The sequence below is a fragment of the Ambystoma mexicanum genome, chromosome 3q (assembly GCF_040938575.1).
Source record: "Ambystoma mexicanum isolate Mex_15411 chromosome 3q, UKY_AmexF1_1, whole genome shotgun sequence".
NCBI lineage: Eukaryota > Metazoa > Chordata > Amphibia > Caudata > Ambystomatidae > Ambystoma > Ambystoma mexicanum.
In genome coordinates this window covers 37,157,878-37,171,997 of record NC_090926.1, presented here as the reverse complement: position 1 = coordinate 37,171,997, position 14,120 = coordinate 37,157,878, and the positions used below count along the sequence as shown (strand labels likewise).

At 48.3% G+C, this 14,120-nt stretch overlaps 1 protein-coding gene across 1 annotated transcript in view; it reads right to left on the bottom strand.

Moving 5' to 3' along the window:
• Positions 1-13,641, bottom strand: part of LOC138582063 (3-mercaptopyruvate sulfurtransferase-like) — a 43,895-nt gene extending 30,254 nt beyond the window's left edge. The window contains exons 1-2 of the mRNA XM_069653012.1: positions 13,473-13,641; positions 4,427-5,083 (exon numbers count right to left, since the gene is read on the bottom strand). Coding sequence (XP_069509113.1) covers positions 4,427-5,021 — 595 coding nt within the window. The 5' untranslated portion in view covers positions 5,022-5,083; positions 13,473-13,641. The remainder of the gene's footprint in view (positions 1-4,426; positions 5,084-13,472) is intronic.
• Between the last annotated feature and the right edge of the window lie 479 nt (positions 13,642-14,120).

The window sequence follows — 14,120 nt, the reverse complement described above, 5'->3', positions numbered from 1 at the left end:
ATTACAACAAAATCATAAACCAACCTGACAATGTAAATCCATATAGAAAAAGTTAAAGTGGGGTCTTATTTTTCCTTTGCAATTTTTTTAATGAAAAACTACAAGTTCCAGGCTGAAAACGCACACTAAGTTTTTGAAATGTACATTCAAGACTTGAACACAACAAAAAGTACTTTATGATAAAGGTCCCCTTCGTGTAGCAAATGTTTGACGCAATCATGCAGCTTGCTAATACATATTATGTGACGGAAATGTGGAGAGAACACTTATCAGAAAGAAATGGTTACTCCAATGGCCCGTCCATTATATTGAGTATCCAATTTAAATGCTCTGGTGATAACTTAGAGGATGTTAAGTATTTGCAAAGGCCGAATGGGAACCCCTGCGAGTTTGCCAGGGTAGCACTGTCGAGTAACGTCGAAGGTATATTCTCACCATAGCTCTAGCTCTTTATTGTAGCACGGGGGGTCACATGTATTGTGTGGGCACTGATGGAAATAAGGACATACACATGTGCTACGCATATATGTTGGATTGCTAATCAAAATAAAGTTATTTGGCAATTTCTGACGTATTAATTTTGAAACACTAAGGTATGCCTTGCAATTCAATTGCCACTTCTGAATGGAGGGAGGAGCTGCAATTTTGAAGACTCCTCTACAAGGAGCATGTTCTAATGTATTGCACGATGCCTTTGCCCAGCCATCTCAAGAGGAATCGAGTAGTTCGTGCAACCAGGGCCATACCCGCAAGGCTCATGCAAAGGCCACAGAAACATTCAGACAGCCTGGTTCAGTCCTGGGGTCTGAACAGTGATCTGGCGCTCTTCGGGTGAGCAGGGGTTTCAGGGGAGCGTGGCACTCACAAAGCAAAGACTATAGGGGAGGAAGAGCGGACCCTTTAACATCGGAGAGTGACAGCGGCATGCCAGACGCTACAACTGAAAAGGCTCTTCGTTGGCAACAACTCATTATGGCACCAACCGAGTAAAAGGACAAAAAATAAAAAAAAAAATAAAAAAAATCAATAAGGCAGTTCAATCATATTGACAACTGGGAGAAAAAAAAAAAAAAAAAAAAAAAAAAAAAAAAAGTACGACAGGAGCAGATGGTCCAGGTTTCAAATGTATTTCTAAAAGAGAAATTATAATTATATTGAATCCTCGGGGAGACGTATAAGAAATCTGTCAGCATAGCATCCACGGAGGGTAAACTGGAGCCTCTCAATACCAAAGTAAGTACTATTGAAAAAGAGTTCGAAGGAAATGGAGGCCAAAAGTTACAACTTGTAAAACCGTGCTACATCACACATCAGCGGCTCGGGAAACATTCAGTACCTTCCGCCATTGTGCTGTCGCTACCGTAATACAGCTGGCCTAAGGGTTCGAGGATTCCGTCCTAATGTATTGGAAAGGCACAAGACATCGTATTTTCGAGAAGCTGTGTGTGTCACTTTAGGCCAGCCGGACAAAGATGATGCTAGTCATATGGAAACAGCCAAAGTGTACTACTGGTAAGAAATGAAAGGCCCTGGTGGACCTACTTAAGATGGCGGGAGGAAAGGGTTGTAGGAGTGTTCTGGGATGCAGAGCAAGATCATCTACTTGCTTGCATCTGCCATCAAGGTTATGTTCTTTCCGGAACTATGTGATCATTGTTTTTTTACATCAGGAAGTGTGGGGAGGGACTGCTTGGGCAAGGGTGGGTGTGTGGTCCTGGTACACGTCTTCTCCAGCCTCGACTACTAAAATGGTCTCTATGCTAGCGTGTAAGAGATGTACCTTTGCTCCATAATAGGACATCACGGGTGGTATTGAGGCATAAATGCAGGGATGGCATCTCACAAAGCCAAACAGCACTAACCGCGCCCCTCGTAACACAGACTACAAAAAGGACTCCATTAGCTACTATCACACATGCAAGGTTCACCAGCAAATCTGGCTCTTACATCATCTTGAAACTTTACATCATACATCGCCTGTCTCCTTGAAGTGCCTAGAGTCAAACGGATTCAAGAGGACGGGTCAAGCTAGGAGTGATCTAGAATAAACTGCCTCCGAGCCCTAGACAAAGCCATCCACCTCCATTTCAGAAAAACTGACCTCAACTATTCTAATCAGTTTGTATGGCTTTTAAGGACAAATTTGATAATCAGCTAGGCTTTAAATTGACCAATTTCACCCATTTTAAACTTGTCTGCGGATTCCAACTTGCAGCAAATGAAAAGGCACGGTCCCCCGCCCCCATTTCCCACTCCCCCTCTCCGCCCCTCCCTCCGACTCCCGGCGCCATAAAACAAAGAGGATACCACAAGATCACAACACTTGCCAGATACTTTACTCTCCAAATCTACTTTACTCTCCAAATCGTTACACAATTACAACACACATTGACTTGCACTAAAGTCGAAGGTGGAAGCTCCACAACTCCAAAAGCCCTGCTTGCTTACCTCTGTTGTCGACACTCAGAACACTTACCACCCAAGAAGGGTTTTTCGCAAAGCTACTCCTTGCACTGATTTACCTCTAGAAAGTGCACTTTCGGGAATGCAGTGTTTCAACGTGTACAGTGCTCCTAACCCACATCCTCCAACTACCTGATCCGGCCAGTATTAACGCACACAAATGCTGACCTCCCGCTACATTTCCCTCCACATGCTCTAATGAAGCAGTTGGCACTGCATAAAACACCAAAAAAAAAGAAATGAAGTGTAGTTCCAGGTGCGGGGATTCCAATTGGACAACTGTAAGATGGTTTGTGACTGGCATTTGTCTAGGTTATAAATATATATACACAGAGCTCACTTTGCAATTGTTAAGAGAACTACTTCTGCTTTATGTAGGAATTTTCTTCTTTGGCAATGTGCAAAGCTAGGACGAGGAGATCTGGCCATACTTCGTCCAAACATTACTGTGGACTCTGAAGCTAGGGCAGATGCCCAGGTATGTCACGAGCCTTATGAAGCGGTTTGCATAAGGTTGATTTAATGTTAATTCAGAGGACTCTCAACGTCCCTATCCCATGTCAGGCAGTGATGATACTGCTAGCTATTCAAACCAGCAGTATGAACTGAAGAGAAAAGAAAGGGGGGAAAAAATATATGAATAAATAAGTCCTCCACCCTTTCTAGAAGAGGCACCTGGTTAATTAACAAGAAACGGTTTGCCCACACTGCCACCTTGCAGAGTAGTCAAATCCCCCTTAATGTGTCTGTGGGACTTCCAAAGAGACCCAGATCTGAAAAATTGAGGTCTGTTTAAATGTGTTCTGGCGCAGCCTGAATATCCTAGTGCAGGCCTCAAAATGTGCACTTGATAATTAGCTCTTGGCGGGCAAAATATTGTGCGCTCTAGGATACAAGTGGCAAGTGACTTATTTATGCCTGGCTAGTAGATTAAATGTTTACCCCTGTCCGAGTCGTTATGAATTACGAAGACGATACCAATGATGACGAACTAACAAAACAGTGACCTATGACTAATTCCAATGGACGCACAGACCTCACACTACTGCGCTACTGTTAAAAGATGCCAGCCCAAATGTCGGCTACCCACACTCAGCTGCTCTCGACCTTCAGCTAACTGAGCATAATCACTTTCAGAACATGTAAATAATACAAAACGCATGCATACCTGAAAATATGTACAACATCGACACTGCATCAGAGACACCATATGAGGTATTCGACAAAGTGTGAATCTCCTCTTTAGATGGAAGCAGAGTTCCCAAAGGATTTAGATACAGGTTGTTTGCTAAATTCAAACTACCCAAGCAATCAATCCTTAATTAGAAATCGACAAATACGCCAGCCAACCAGGTGCCGTGAAATGAGGATGTAAAACTTTGGTGATCGCATCCGCTCCACCGTGGCCTGCCAGCACCTCCCGTCCACCCACAATGTTGCTGTCTGTCTGCGCATCAGTCCCAGTGACCTGCCACCCCCCCCCCCTGCCCTCGCAGACCTCAACCACTTCCCACTGTGGTATTCCACCTACACCCCAGGGAACACTGAACCCCCCCCACCCCCTCCACGTATCTGCCCCGTGCCATGTAAATAGAAAAAGGACAGTGTGAAACCACTCCCCCCCCCCCCCATAACAAAACAAAAAAAAAATAAAAAAATAATCGAGACATCCAACAGAACCCTGTAGCGGGCCGAAAAATGCTAGGGTATTATCTCCCACAGCCATTAATGGCCAAGTGTTAATGCCACATGAGTCCTTTTTTCTTACTTATATTTTCATTGTATATTTTAGGCTATCCAGTAGGACGGTAAGGGAATCATTTTATTACTACGATAAGAATCCTGAGCAGGGGCCACAATTATTAGTACCCTCCCTTATACTATCAACCACCCTCAGAAGCATATTACCCCCAGTACCCAAACCACAGGTAGTAACACAAAAAAAGACCTCAGTCCCCCTCACCTTCCCGCGGCTCTGGCTCCAGACCCCGAAAACGCCCCTCGGAGCGGGCATCCACCACCTGGAATGCATGGGTCTCCATGTTGTCCACCATTTCCTCATGCGTCTTCACCTGCGAATGGTCCAGCTTTGCCTGGAACTCTGTTGGGGTGGGCCGCCGCACTCCTGATGTCACAGGGAATCCTTCCAGCAGCCAGTTCTTCAAACCACCATTCAGCAGTGAAACCTCCCGGTGCCCAAAGATGCGGAACATCCACCAGACACGAGGGGCAGAGAAAGAGCCCAGATCGCTGCCATCATATACCACTACATGGCAGTCATTGCCAATCCCCAGGTTTCCGACATACTCTGAAAAGTCCTCTTCTGTTGGCAGCATGTGGTCGTAGGGGGTGGCACGTTCGGCACAGGCATCTATGTCAAAGAACAGGGCGCCTGGGATGTGCCTCTGTTTGAACTCTTTCCGGGCATCGCGCTTGGTTTTAGTAAGATACCAGGAAGCGTCAAGGACCCGAAGGGGACCCCCGAGCTGCGTGGTGCGAAGAGCCTCCGACAGCCATTTGCCAGACACCAGGGTTCGGAGTAAGGCCTGGTTGGCCATGGTGAGATAAAACGTCACGTGCCTGGGATGGTGAAGATCAGGGTGCAGCTCCAAATCTGGTTCTGAAAGGTAAACACAGAAGAACGTCAGACAGGACCCCCGTTCAGGGATTGGCACAAAGGCGTCCTACCTCTACGGATGGATTATGTTGGTGGGGCCAGCACAGGATATATATAGTTCTTGTCACCTTTAGGACTGAAATGGTTTGGGGAGTGAAAAAATCCAAGCCATCTGAGCAGGACAGGACACAGTGGCTGTAATGGGGATGAGGCGAGAGCGCACACTGAACTGTTACTATTCACAAAGGATTCAGCAGAGCTTCAAGGCACTAAAGTACCCGAATAAGCACGAACAAACAGTCTGCGCATGCTCGAAATAAGGTGTACTTCTTCAGAATACCACAGTGGGGTGCGGTCTAGTAGGACTTGACTAAACAAGGGGCGAGCAAGCTAACCCTGCTGGGAATATTCCACACCAGACTGGTTATGGGGAGTTGCTCCCAGGTGCGGGGACATCTGCCGCGTTCTCCACACTGCATGAAAGCGACAAGAAAGGCCTGGGGAGGTAATGAGACACCAATACCCTGCGTTTAATCAAAAGGCACATTTTGGAAAATTGAAATGAACAGTGGAAAAGTAGGTGCCGAAGATTGCTCTCTGTATCCTGCCCCCCTTCCACGCCCCACCGCGCACCCAGCGCATACTCCCTTTCTTCGGGTCAAGCACGCGTCCGTTCTGGGCTACAAAAGGTTGAGTTTACAACATTAAGTACCCAGCTTTACCAGTACTGCCTTCTTTGGTGTTTTATTGAAAATGCCCAGGTTTGCTGAGCTCACACTTCAGAGAGGGGTTAAAGGGTAATTGACGAAGACGAGGTAGACTTTGCTCTCCATCACCGTGCAAACAAACATGCCCTACCCGGGAGCTATAAAACTTGGCGAGGTCCTCGTGTGGAGGACTGGGAAAATGGGGGGTGAGGGGGGGGGGGGGGAGGAGTCGCCGCTGGGAGAGAGATTGTGCGTTAGCATTGCAATTCACAGCACCGAGGATAACAGCACGATGAGCAGACAAGGGGATTCACTGTGGCTTGGTAAGGCCAATGAGAAAGTCTCCCCTGACAGGCGAGGCTGCAGACGGGTCCAGATAACAAGGGGCCATCATATTTTCCAAAAGGTATCACAAACACTGGTACAGCTCAGTGACAGCATGTGGCGCATTAAGATGCACGAGAAACCGAAGATAGATTGCGAAAGTTCGGTGTAATTATTCCCACTGCCTTGCTCTAGGCAACCCCCCCAAATGATTGTTTGGGAGGTGGGTAAGTACAAGATGCGGATGCCCGACCATGCAATGCCTAGAGTGCCTCGCTATACCTCACTGATAACAGTCAATGATGCCGAAAAAGAAGTGATGTTGCTTCTAGTCCCGTGCTGAGGGGATGTGCCCTAGAAGTTCCGATGGGACACACTCTGAATTACATACTGTCGCCCCAACCCTTCAGCGACGGTAAAGACTGAAAAACCATGGGCTTAGTCCAGCCACCACTCGTCAGTGCTGCACGTTAGGACGTTTTAAGACCAACAAAAAGTTACAGAATCCAAGGAGCCCTTCAAGTGAGTCAGTTGGTGGAGGGGTAACTGGACTCCATTACGAGCGATATCCCCAAGCACACACAGGCCACCCAGATTCAGGAGATGTGCGTTTATGGTCCAATGGCATCTTGCCCAGAAAAACTACATAAATTCTACCCAACTGCGTCAGCGCTCTGCTGGAGGGGATGTGGGGGAACTGGAATTGTGGAAGCATATCTGGTGGGAACGCCCAGTCATACAGCCTTATTGGGACATGATCGGAGCAGCAATGAATAGTATTTTTGGAAGTCAGATGCCGGACAATATAGGGATGACCATCCTGGGAATCTGGAGTTCTGGAAAATCTACCCTCGAAAGCTCAAAGAAAGACACCCGTCATTGTGATAGTGGCGGCAATACTTGTGGTGGAACACAAATGGAAACAAAAAAGCTGCCCCCATAGAACACGAATGGGTTAGTACAATCTGGAACATTGTGGCACTGGAGTGGGTGGCCTATTCGATTCAAGGTGGATCACCGAAAGGTTTCTCTCGGACTGCGACAATGTTGTCCTATATCACCTGCAGCGGGACTCGAAGGCCACATGCTGCCCGAGGAAAAGGAGATTGCTGGGGCTAGTGCGAGTACTCGCTCCACTTGGGGAGGGCGCCATTACAGGAAGCTGGAAGGAGATATGGCTGAAGTTTCTAGGGGAGGCAAGGACTAGGTTGCCGGGGGGTGGGGGAGGCTTCCTCAAACAGTGCAAGGGCCCATATACCAGCTAGCCAGATAGATGGCCACTCACGGAAACTTGGGACTGGGAGCCATCTACAGAGTTTATGGACTGGGGTGGGAGGGAACAGTACTGGCTGCTTTGTTGGTTACATATGTTGGGATGGGGGGGGGGGGAGCGAGATGGGATGGGGAGGGAGGGTTACGTGTTCCTACTGTTTAAAAAGCCAATAAAATAAACATTTTAAAAAGTGCATTTTTACTGTGCTGCCATCACCAGCCAAATTATGCTCCCTGGCCCAGCGCAAACACGCACACAGACACATTCTTTGACTCTTATCCACACACAGCATTCACTCGCTCATTGCGTGAGAGGATCAGAAGAGATCTTCCCATACATTGTATATACCCTTGCACCCGTTCCAAATGGACACATGGAAATGTTTGTTTTCCCCTGTGCTTTGAAAAGTACACCCCTCATGAAAAATCAGGATTTACTTGAAAATGCTCAGAACCCCCTTTCCATTCTCTGCCTTGCGCATTTGTTGGAAAAGGTGCACCTTTATGTGCACGACTATGATGCACACATTTAAATGTGCTTTGTGCACCTTTCACCACCTGGCACAAGTGAAGCGAATGAGCATCCCATCAGTTGCACCAAACACGTTTTGAAAATCATAGCACAATGGTTTACCCCTACTGATCACTTTATGCTGTACGTTCCTTTCAGAGAGTGTGGTTCGAGGCGTCAGAGGGGAATTAGGAATGGTAAAGGACACACCAGAAGGAAAGTGTGCAAGGGGTTTTTACTGTTTCAGTCATTGGCCCCAGATTTGCTCATGAGCAGCTATTGTGTTAAATACCATTAGCTCCAGAGCAGATACTGTGACTGGAATCATCGTTAGCCCTAGAGTATGAACTGTGCACGCCATCATTCAGGTATTCAGTCATATGTAACGGATCATCAGGTACTAAATCAAACGTCATTAGTTCCAGGGCAGGTACTGTGTCCGGAATCGGTATCCCAGATACGCTACTGTGTCTTCAATTATTTGCCACAGAGCAGGTATTCTCAGATGTAGCTGATGAGCAGGTAGATACTGTATCGAAGTAATTATCTCCAGAGCAGGTATTGTGTCTGTACTCATTCGCTCCAGCCAGAGGATATGATGGGCCTTTACCATTCTTGCTAGAGAAAGTAGAGTCTCCTGATATTCATTGGGGTGTTGTTTCTGCAACCATTAGACCTAGAACAGACACTGTGCCTGCAGTTATTATCCTCAGAAGGGTCATTAGACCCAGATCTGCAGGCATTAGCCCTAAGGAATCATTACTTTCAGAGTAGGCACTGGAACTGGAGAAAGAACACAACTGCAATCATTAGCTGCAGTTACACACACTCCTCCCCCCCTCCATCCCCCAGATCCAGGGGCCAGCACGTCTCGCTCTGGTCCTGCTGCCACAACGAGCAGACCGCTTCCAGGCACGGAGCGCTGCCTAATCTTCTGAAAGCAGTCTGCTTGTTACATTTCACGCACAGGTAGCCGTTTTTTCAACTGAGCTTTCAGAAGACTGCAATCCAGGCAAAAACTGCCAAATCGTCACGTTCAGTATTGCAGCTGTCCAAACTAGTATGTATGTCCAATTTACAGACATCTCTTTATTAGGGTGAATATCAAAAATGGCTTCTAACTGAATCACTATTGCTTACTTGCCGGTAATCTTCATTCCTCCTAGTACTCTTCTTCCTCGTCCCAGCACTGATCAATGAGGTGTTCCACCTCCACACAGGAACCCTCTTTCTACTTCTAATTTTCTCAGGCCCTGCCCTCTCCAACTCCCGCCTCTGGGAATAGCAGCCCACCTTCCCCAAGACCCAACTGTACATAACACGAACCAATAGGCCCACTTAAAGGGAAGGGTGAGGCAGGAAACTCATGCTCGGACGAGGAAGAGAGGGCTAGTAGTGATGAAGATTACCAGTAAGTAATCTGAGCATTATCTGCACATCCACTCTTCTGCATCCCAGCACTTAGCAATGAGGCGTGCCAACTCCAGAGAGAACGGGCCGAGCGCAAAAGAAAAACACCAAATGGTAAATAGACAATGCAACCCGACCAATACCAATTTAATGAAATGCACACATCCAGGCAGCAGCAACAAGGTATTTCACAAGAGCGCCACACTCAAAACACCTGCCCCAAAGGCCCGCCTCTCGGCAGTGAAGATTCAAACGACAGTGGGTAATTGAAGTGTGTGGTACAGACCAGGTGGCGGTTCGCAAATGTCCTGCATAGGAACACTGCAGGCCTCAGCTCAGGACGCAGCCATCCCCCTTGTGGACCTGCCCTGTATACCAGACGGAAGGAGAGACCCCACAGACGAGTAAGCCAAAAGCAATAGCATCCCGGAGCCAACGGCTGATGGTGGGCACGGACGCCTTCCACCTGGGCACCACCCCCAAAAGGTAACAAAAGAGAGTAGTGGAGGAACGAAAAGCCCTAGTCTCTTGGAGCGAAGTTCTCGGAGACCCCACCGCATGGCCAACTTCTTGACTGGGCACCTGGGCAGGGGCATCTGGATCAGACCAGACAAAACTGGAGTGGAGACCAATTCCAACTTGTACCCCCATCCCACCAGACGATTGACCCAGGCGTCCCTCGAGAGCCGGGACTATTGCTTCCAAAAGAACATGAGGCGGCCCAGGGGCAGACGTCCTACGCAGCTGGCTAGCATGTTTGCCCACCTCGCAGACCTTATGGACCTTGTCCTCTAGGGAATCCCCAAACAGCATCTGCCCTTCAAAGGGAATCTTCATGGCAGTAGACTTCGGTCGGGTGTCCTTCTTCCAATACCTGGTAAGAACGTGCCAACGCCCCCCCCCCCCATGATGGAACCCATGGACATGAGGCCACCTTCTCACCATATTAATTTATAGCACGCATACAGCCCAAGGGCATAGCTGCGCTGTTACTTGTGGCAAGCTTAGTTACAGAAAATATGCATGCAAGTGAGTCATAAATAAATGTCAGAGCAGGTGAGTACAAACATCCAAGTACATACATTATGACATTTCTGAAGACTGTGGTTGGTATTGGTTAGTCTTGGGTTGGGCTTTAAGTAAAGAGCATCGTTTTTACAGCTTTATGGAATGCTAGGTGGGAGACTTCTCCTCGCAGGGGAGGTGGTAGGGCGTTCCATTGCAGAGCTGATAGGTGTGGGAAGCTAGCACCTCCGTCTCAGGCTCTCTTGCTTCTGGGGACTACGAACATGTTTGCATCGTGTTCTGGTTAGTCTTGTGGAGATTGTTGGGTGAATTCTCTCAGAGAGGTAAGGTGGGGCAGTATGGTGGATACACTTACGAGTAAAGGCAAGAGCTTTGAAGAGGACTCTTGAACTGGGAACCAGTGCGCCCGTTTCCTGGTGGCTGTGATGTGTTCATTTTTCAGAGTTCCAGTGGCTGCATGCAGAGCGTTGTTTTGTATTATTAGCAGGTTGGCCATGTTTTTAGTGGAGGTACTCAGAAAGAGAGCATTGCAGTAATCTAATCTCAATCCTGTAATAGCTCTAGCAATGGTGATGCAGTTCTCCTTGGAAAGGAAAGGTCTGGCTGCAGTCATGAGTTTGGCGTGATATGCCGCTGATGAGGCAATGGCATTGACTTGCCTAGTCGTCGTTAGACTCCCAATGTTTTTACTGAGTTAGCCACAGGGATTTTGATGCAGTCGATCATAAAGTGACTGAACTGGGAGTCAAGGTTCTTAAGCGTTTCCTTGGAGCCAACCAGGAGTAGTTCAGTCTTGTCCGAGTTTAGACAGAGCCCATTGGCTGCCATCCAAGCTTGGATAGTATTGTAAATGTTGTCGAGTGTCTTGGAATCGGTGTCAGTCTCCTGTTAGTGCGAGGAGGATCTGGGTATCGTCAGCGTAGATGGTGTACGAGATACCCAGAGAGACGAGAATGAGGAAGAGAGGCCGTGTAAACATGTTAGAAGGTGGGCGAGATGCAGGATCCTGGTGGGACACCACGTAGGATGATGGTAGGTGCGGCTGAGGCCATGTCAGAGAATACTTGCAAGGTCCTTCCTTGCAGGAAGGAAGAGATCCAGGCGGTGGCGTTGGGTGAATACCTGGCTGTGGTGGATAGGTGGCAACATAAGACGTGGTCGACAAGGTCAAATGCCGCCGATAGATCCAGGAGAAGGAGGAGAGCAGGTTTCCCTGAGTCTCTTGCATCCTCCATTTGGTTTTTTAAGTCTAGTAGGGCCGTTTCAGTCCGGTGCCCTGCATGGAAACCGGATTGACGTAAATTACCATCATACGGAAAGTCAGACAAAAACGCCACTTGAGACTTGACGGCCTTCAGAAGGGGTGCAGGATCCAAGCCCTCTCCTGCCACCTTCAGGGCGGACTTCAGACTTCCAAGGGAAGCTTCCGCCGTGTACGAGGCATAAGTGGCAGCCCACAAGGCCAATTGAGCACTACCATAAGCCTTCATCAAGGAGGCATCCAATTTACGATCCGAGGGGTCTCAAAGAGAATCGTCCTAGGCCAAGGACAACCTCCCCACCAGACTGGGAATTAAGTCCCCTCCAGCCAGAGTAGACGGGGTGGAGAGTCAGGAAACCACATATAATGCGACATCTGAAGAAGAACATCCGCTGTGGCCTCCTTGTCCAGGTATTCACCCTTGAAATGAGTCGACCTTGGGGAATCACCCAGGCTGCAGGATGATGCATCCCGAGCAGGAGGAAGAGGATTCCCCCACTGCAACGATGAGGTGGAACCCCTCCTCCTGTAGGGCTCTCCGAAAAACATGCAGGAGCCGATCCTCTGGCAACCTACACCCTCTCTGCCGCCTCCTAGGGGGGGGAACAGGAAGAAGCGGAATAGGAAGGCGCAGGAGAGAGAGAGGCTCCACATGGCGAAATTTGGAGGAGCGCTTCTCCATGGCATCAGCACCAACAACCAGAAGCTGAGGCCTGCAAGCACAGAGGAAGAAGGCAACAGAAAACCAGAGGCCCCTGCAACAAATATATCAGCCATGCAACAAATAATTCAGCCACAGCAAGAAACAGACAGGTCGCTACAGAACCACAAACCCTGTCCGGGAGGACAGGTGCACACAATCAGGTCACGCAGAGTACGGTCCCTGTTCCAGCTTACCTCCGCCCAGGGTGAGGACCACCCTGGGCCATGCAGACCTGGAGGGCGAGACGCTCCGTGAAGCCCCACGGACCCGGCCCCCGGCAGGCGAACTCAACTAGCACCCGGCAGCAGTAGGAGGGACCAGGCACCCCACCCGTACTCAACGGGGGACCCCCCCTGGAGAACTCCTGCCAAACCAAGCAGGTCCCTGCTCTGCAAGAGACACTCAGGCGGCAGGAAGACAAGAACGAAGGCTATGCAAAATGTGGGGTAGAGGGGCAGGGGACAGAACAAAACAGAGCCCATGCCCAAAGGCAGGAAAAAAAACGAACTGTTGGGTCTTGGGGAAGGTGTGCTGTTATGCCCAGAGGTGGAGGGGTAGGGCTGAGGAAATTAGAATTAGAGAGTTCCTGTGTGTAAGTGGGACACCTCATTGATAAGTGCTGGGAGGAGGAAGAGTGGTAGTGGAGGTAATGCCATTTGCTTTTATGCAAATCGATAGGATTGGATTCTATGAAGGGATACTGTGTCAACCTGGCAGGGGGCCACACCCCTTGGCCGAGCCCTCTCCTTCCCACAGCCCCACCACTCCAGAGGTGTGACAGTTCCCACAATACATATTTTTCCATTTCCAGGACCAGACCACGGTCTGTGTAGCAGCTGACAGCAGATACAGCGTCTGCAAGCATTCCAGAGCCGAACTGAACCGTAAATGATCTTCGGAGCAACTACTGTGTCTACGATACCAACAACATGCTGCCCTGTGTAATTTCAAAACCAGAGGTTTAAAAAGTCACGTACTTACACATTTTTATTTCAACGTGATATAAGTACAATACAACTAATTACAACTTCAACCTCTTACTTCAACGTGCATTTCCAGAGGATGCAAAAAGCCTTCTCTTACATATAATAACAAAGAAGTGAGAACGATCTAAGTTAATGGGTGGTAAAAGAAATGCATATATAATTGACTATAAGAGCTGGAGCACATTCACTCACCTGATGCTGCCAGGAAACTGAAAAGGTCGTTTGGTAAAGGGAGGCCTTATGGTGCTTTCATCATCATTGAAACACACTTTGAAAGTCCCTATGAGACCCGATATCATTGTGTGCGTGTTTAAAAATTTGCCGACACTTTCTAAAATGCCTTTAGAGCGTGATGACGTTTCTGAAATGCCGTTAAGTCGTCGAGACGTTTACACGTGAGAGAAGGCGGGGCAGTTAAGGCGTGAATCTGACTGTAGTTTATAGTAGCGAACGTGTCAAGAGAAAGGCTCTTTATTCAAGGTTGCTTTATTTTGCTTTCACTTCATTGCACCGGGGAGCGAATGTGACTGTACCCACGACTCTCGGCGATCGAATGGAGGGGGACTCGGATAGGGAGAGGAGACAGAAGGATTATGGTGAATGGACCATGCTCGGACGACTCCAGGAACAGGAAGAGAAACATGGAGGGAAGCCTGTGTTGTTGTGGCCATACCTGCCTACATTCCAGAATGAAAAACTCGGAGATTTACGTCACTGGAATGGCCCTGACACATGTTCGCTAGGCCACACGCTCGCAATATATGTTACTTTGTACTATATGTGTTTTATGAACTCCAAGGATTGTAATAAGCACTAAATGTGAAAAACATTAAAGAATCC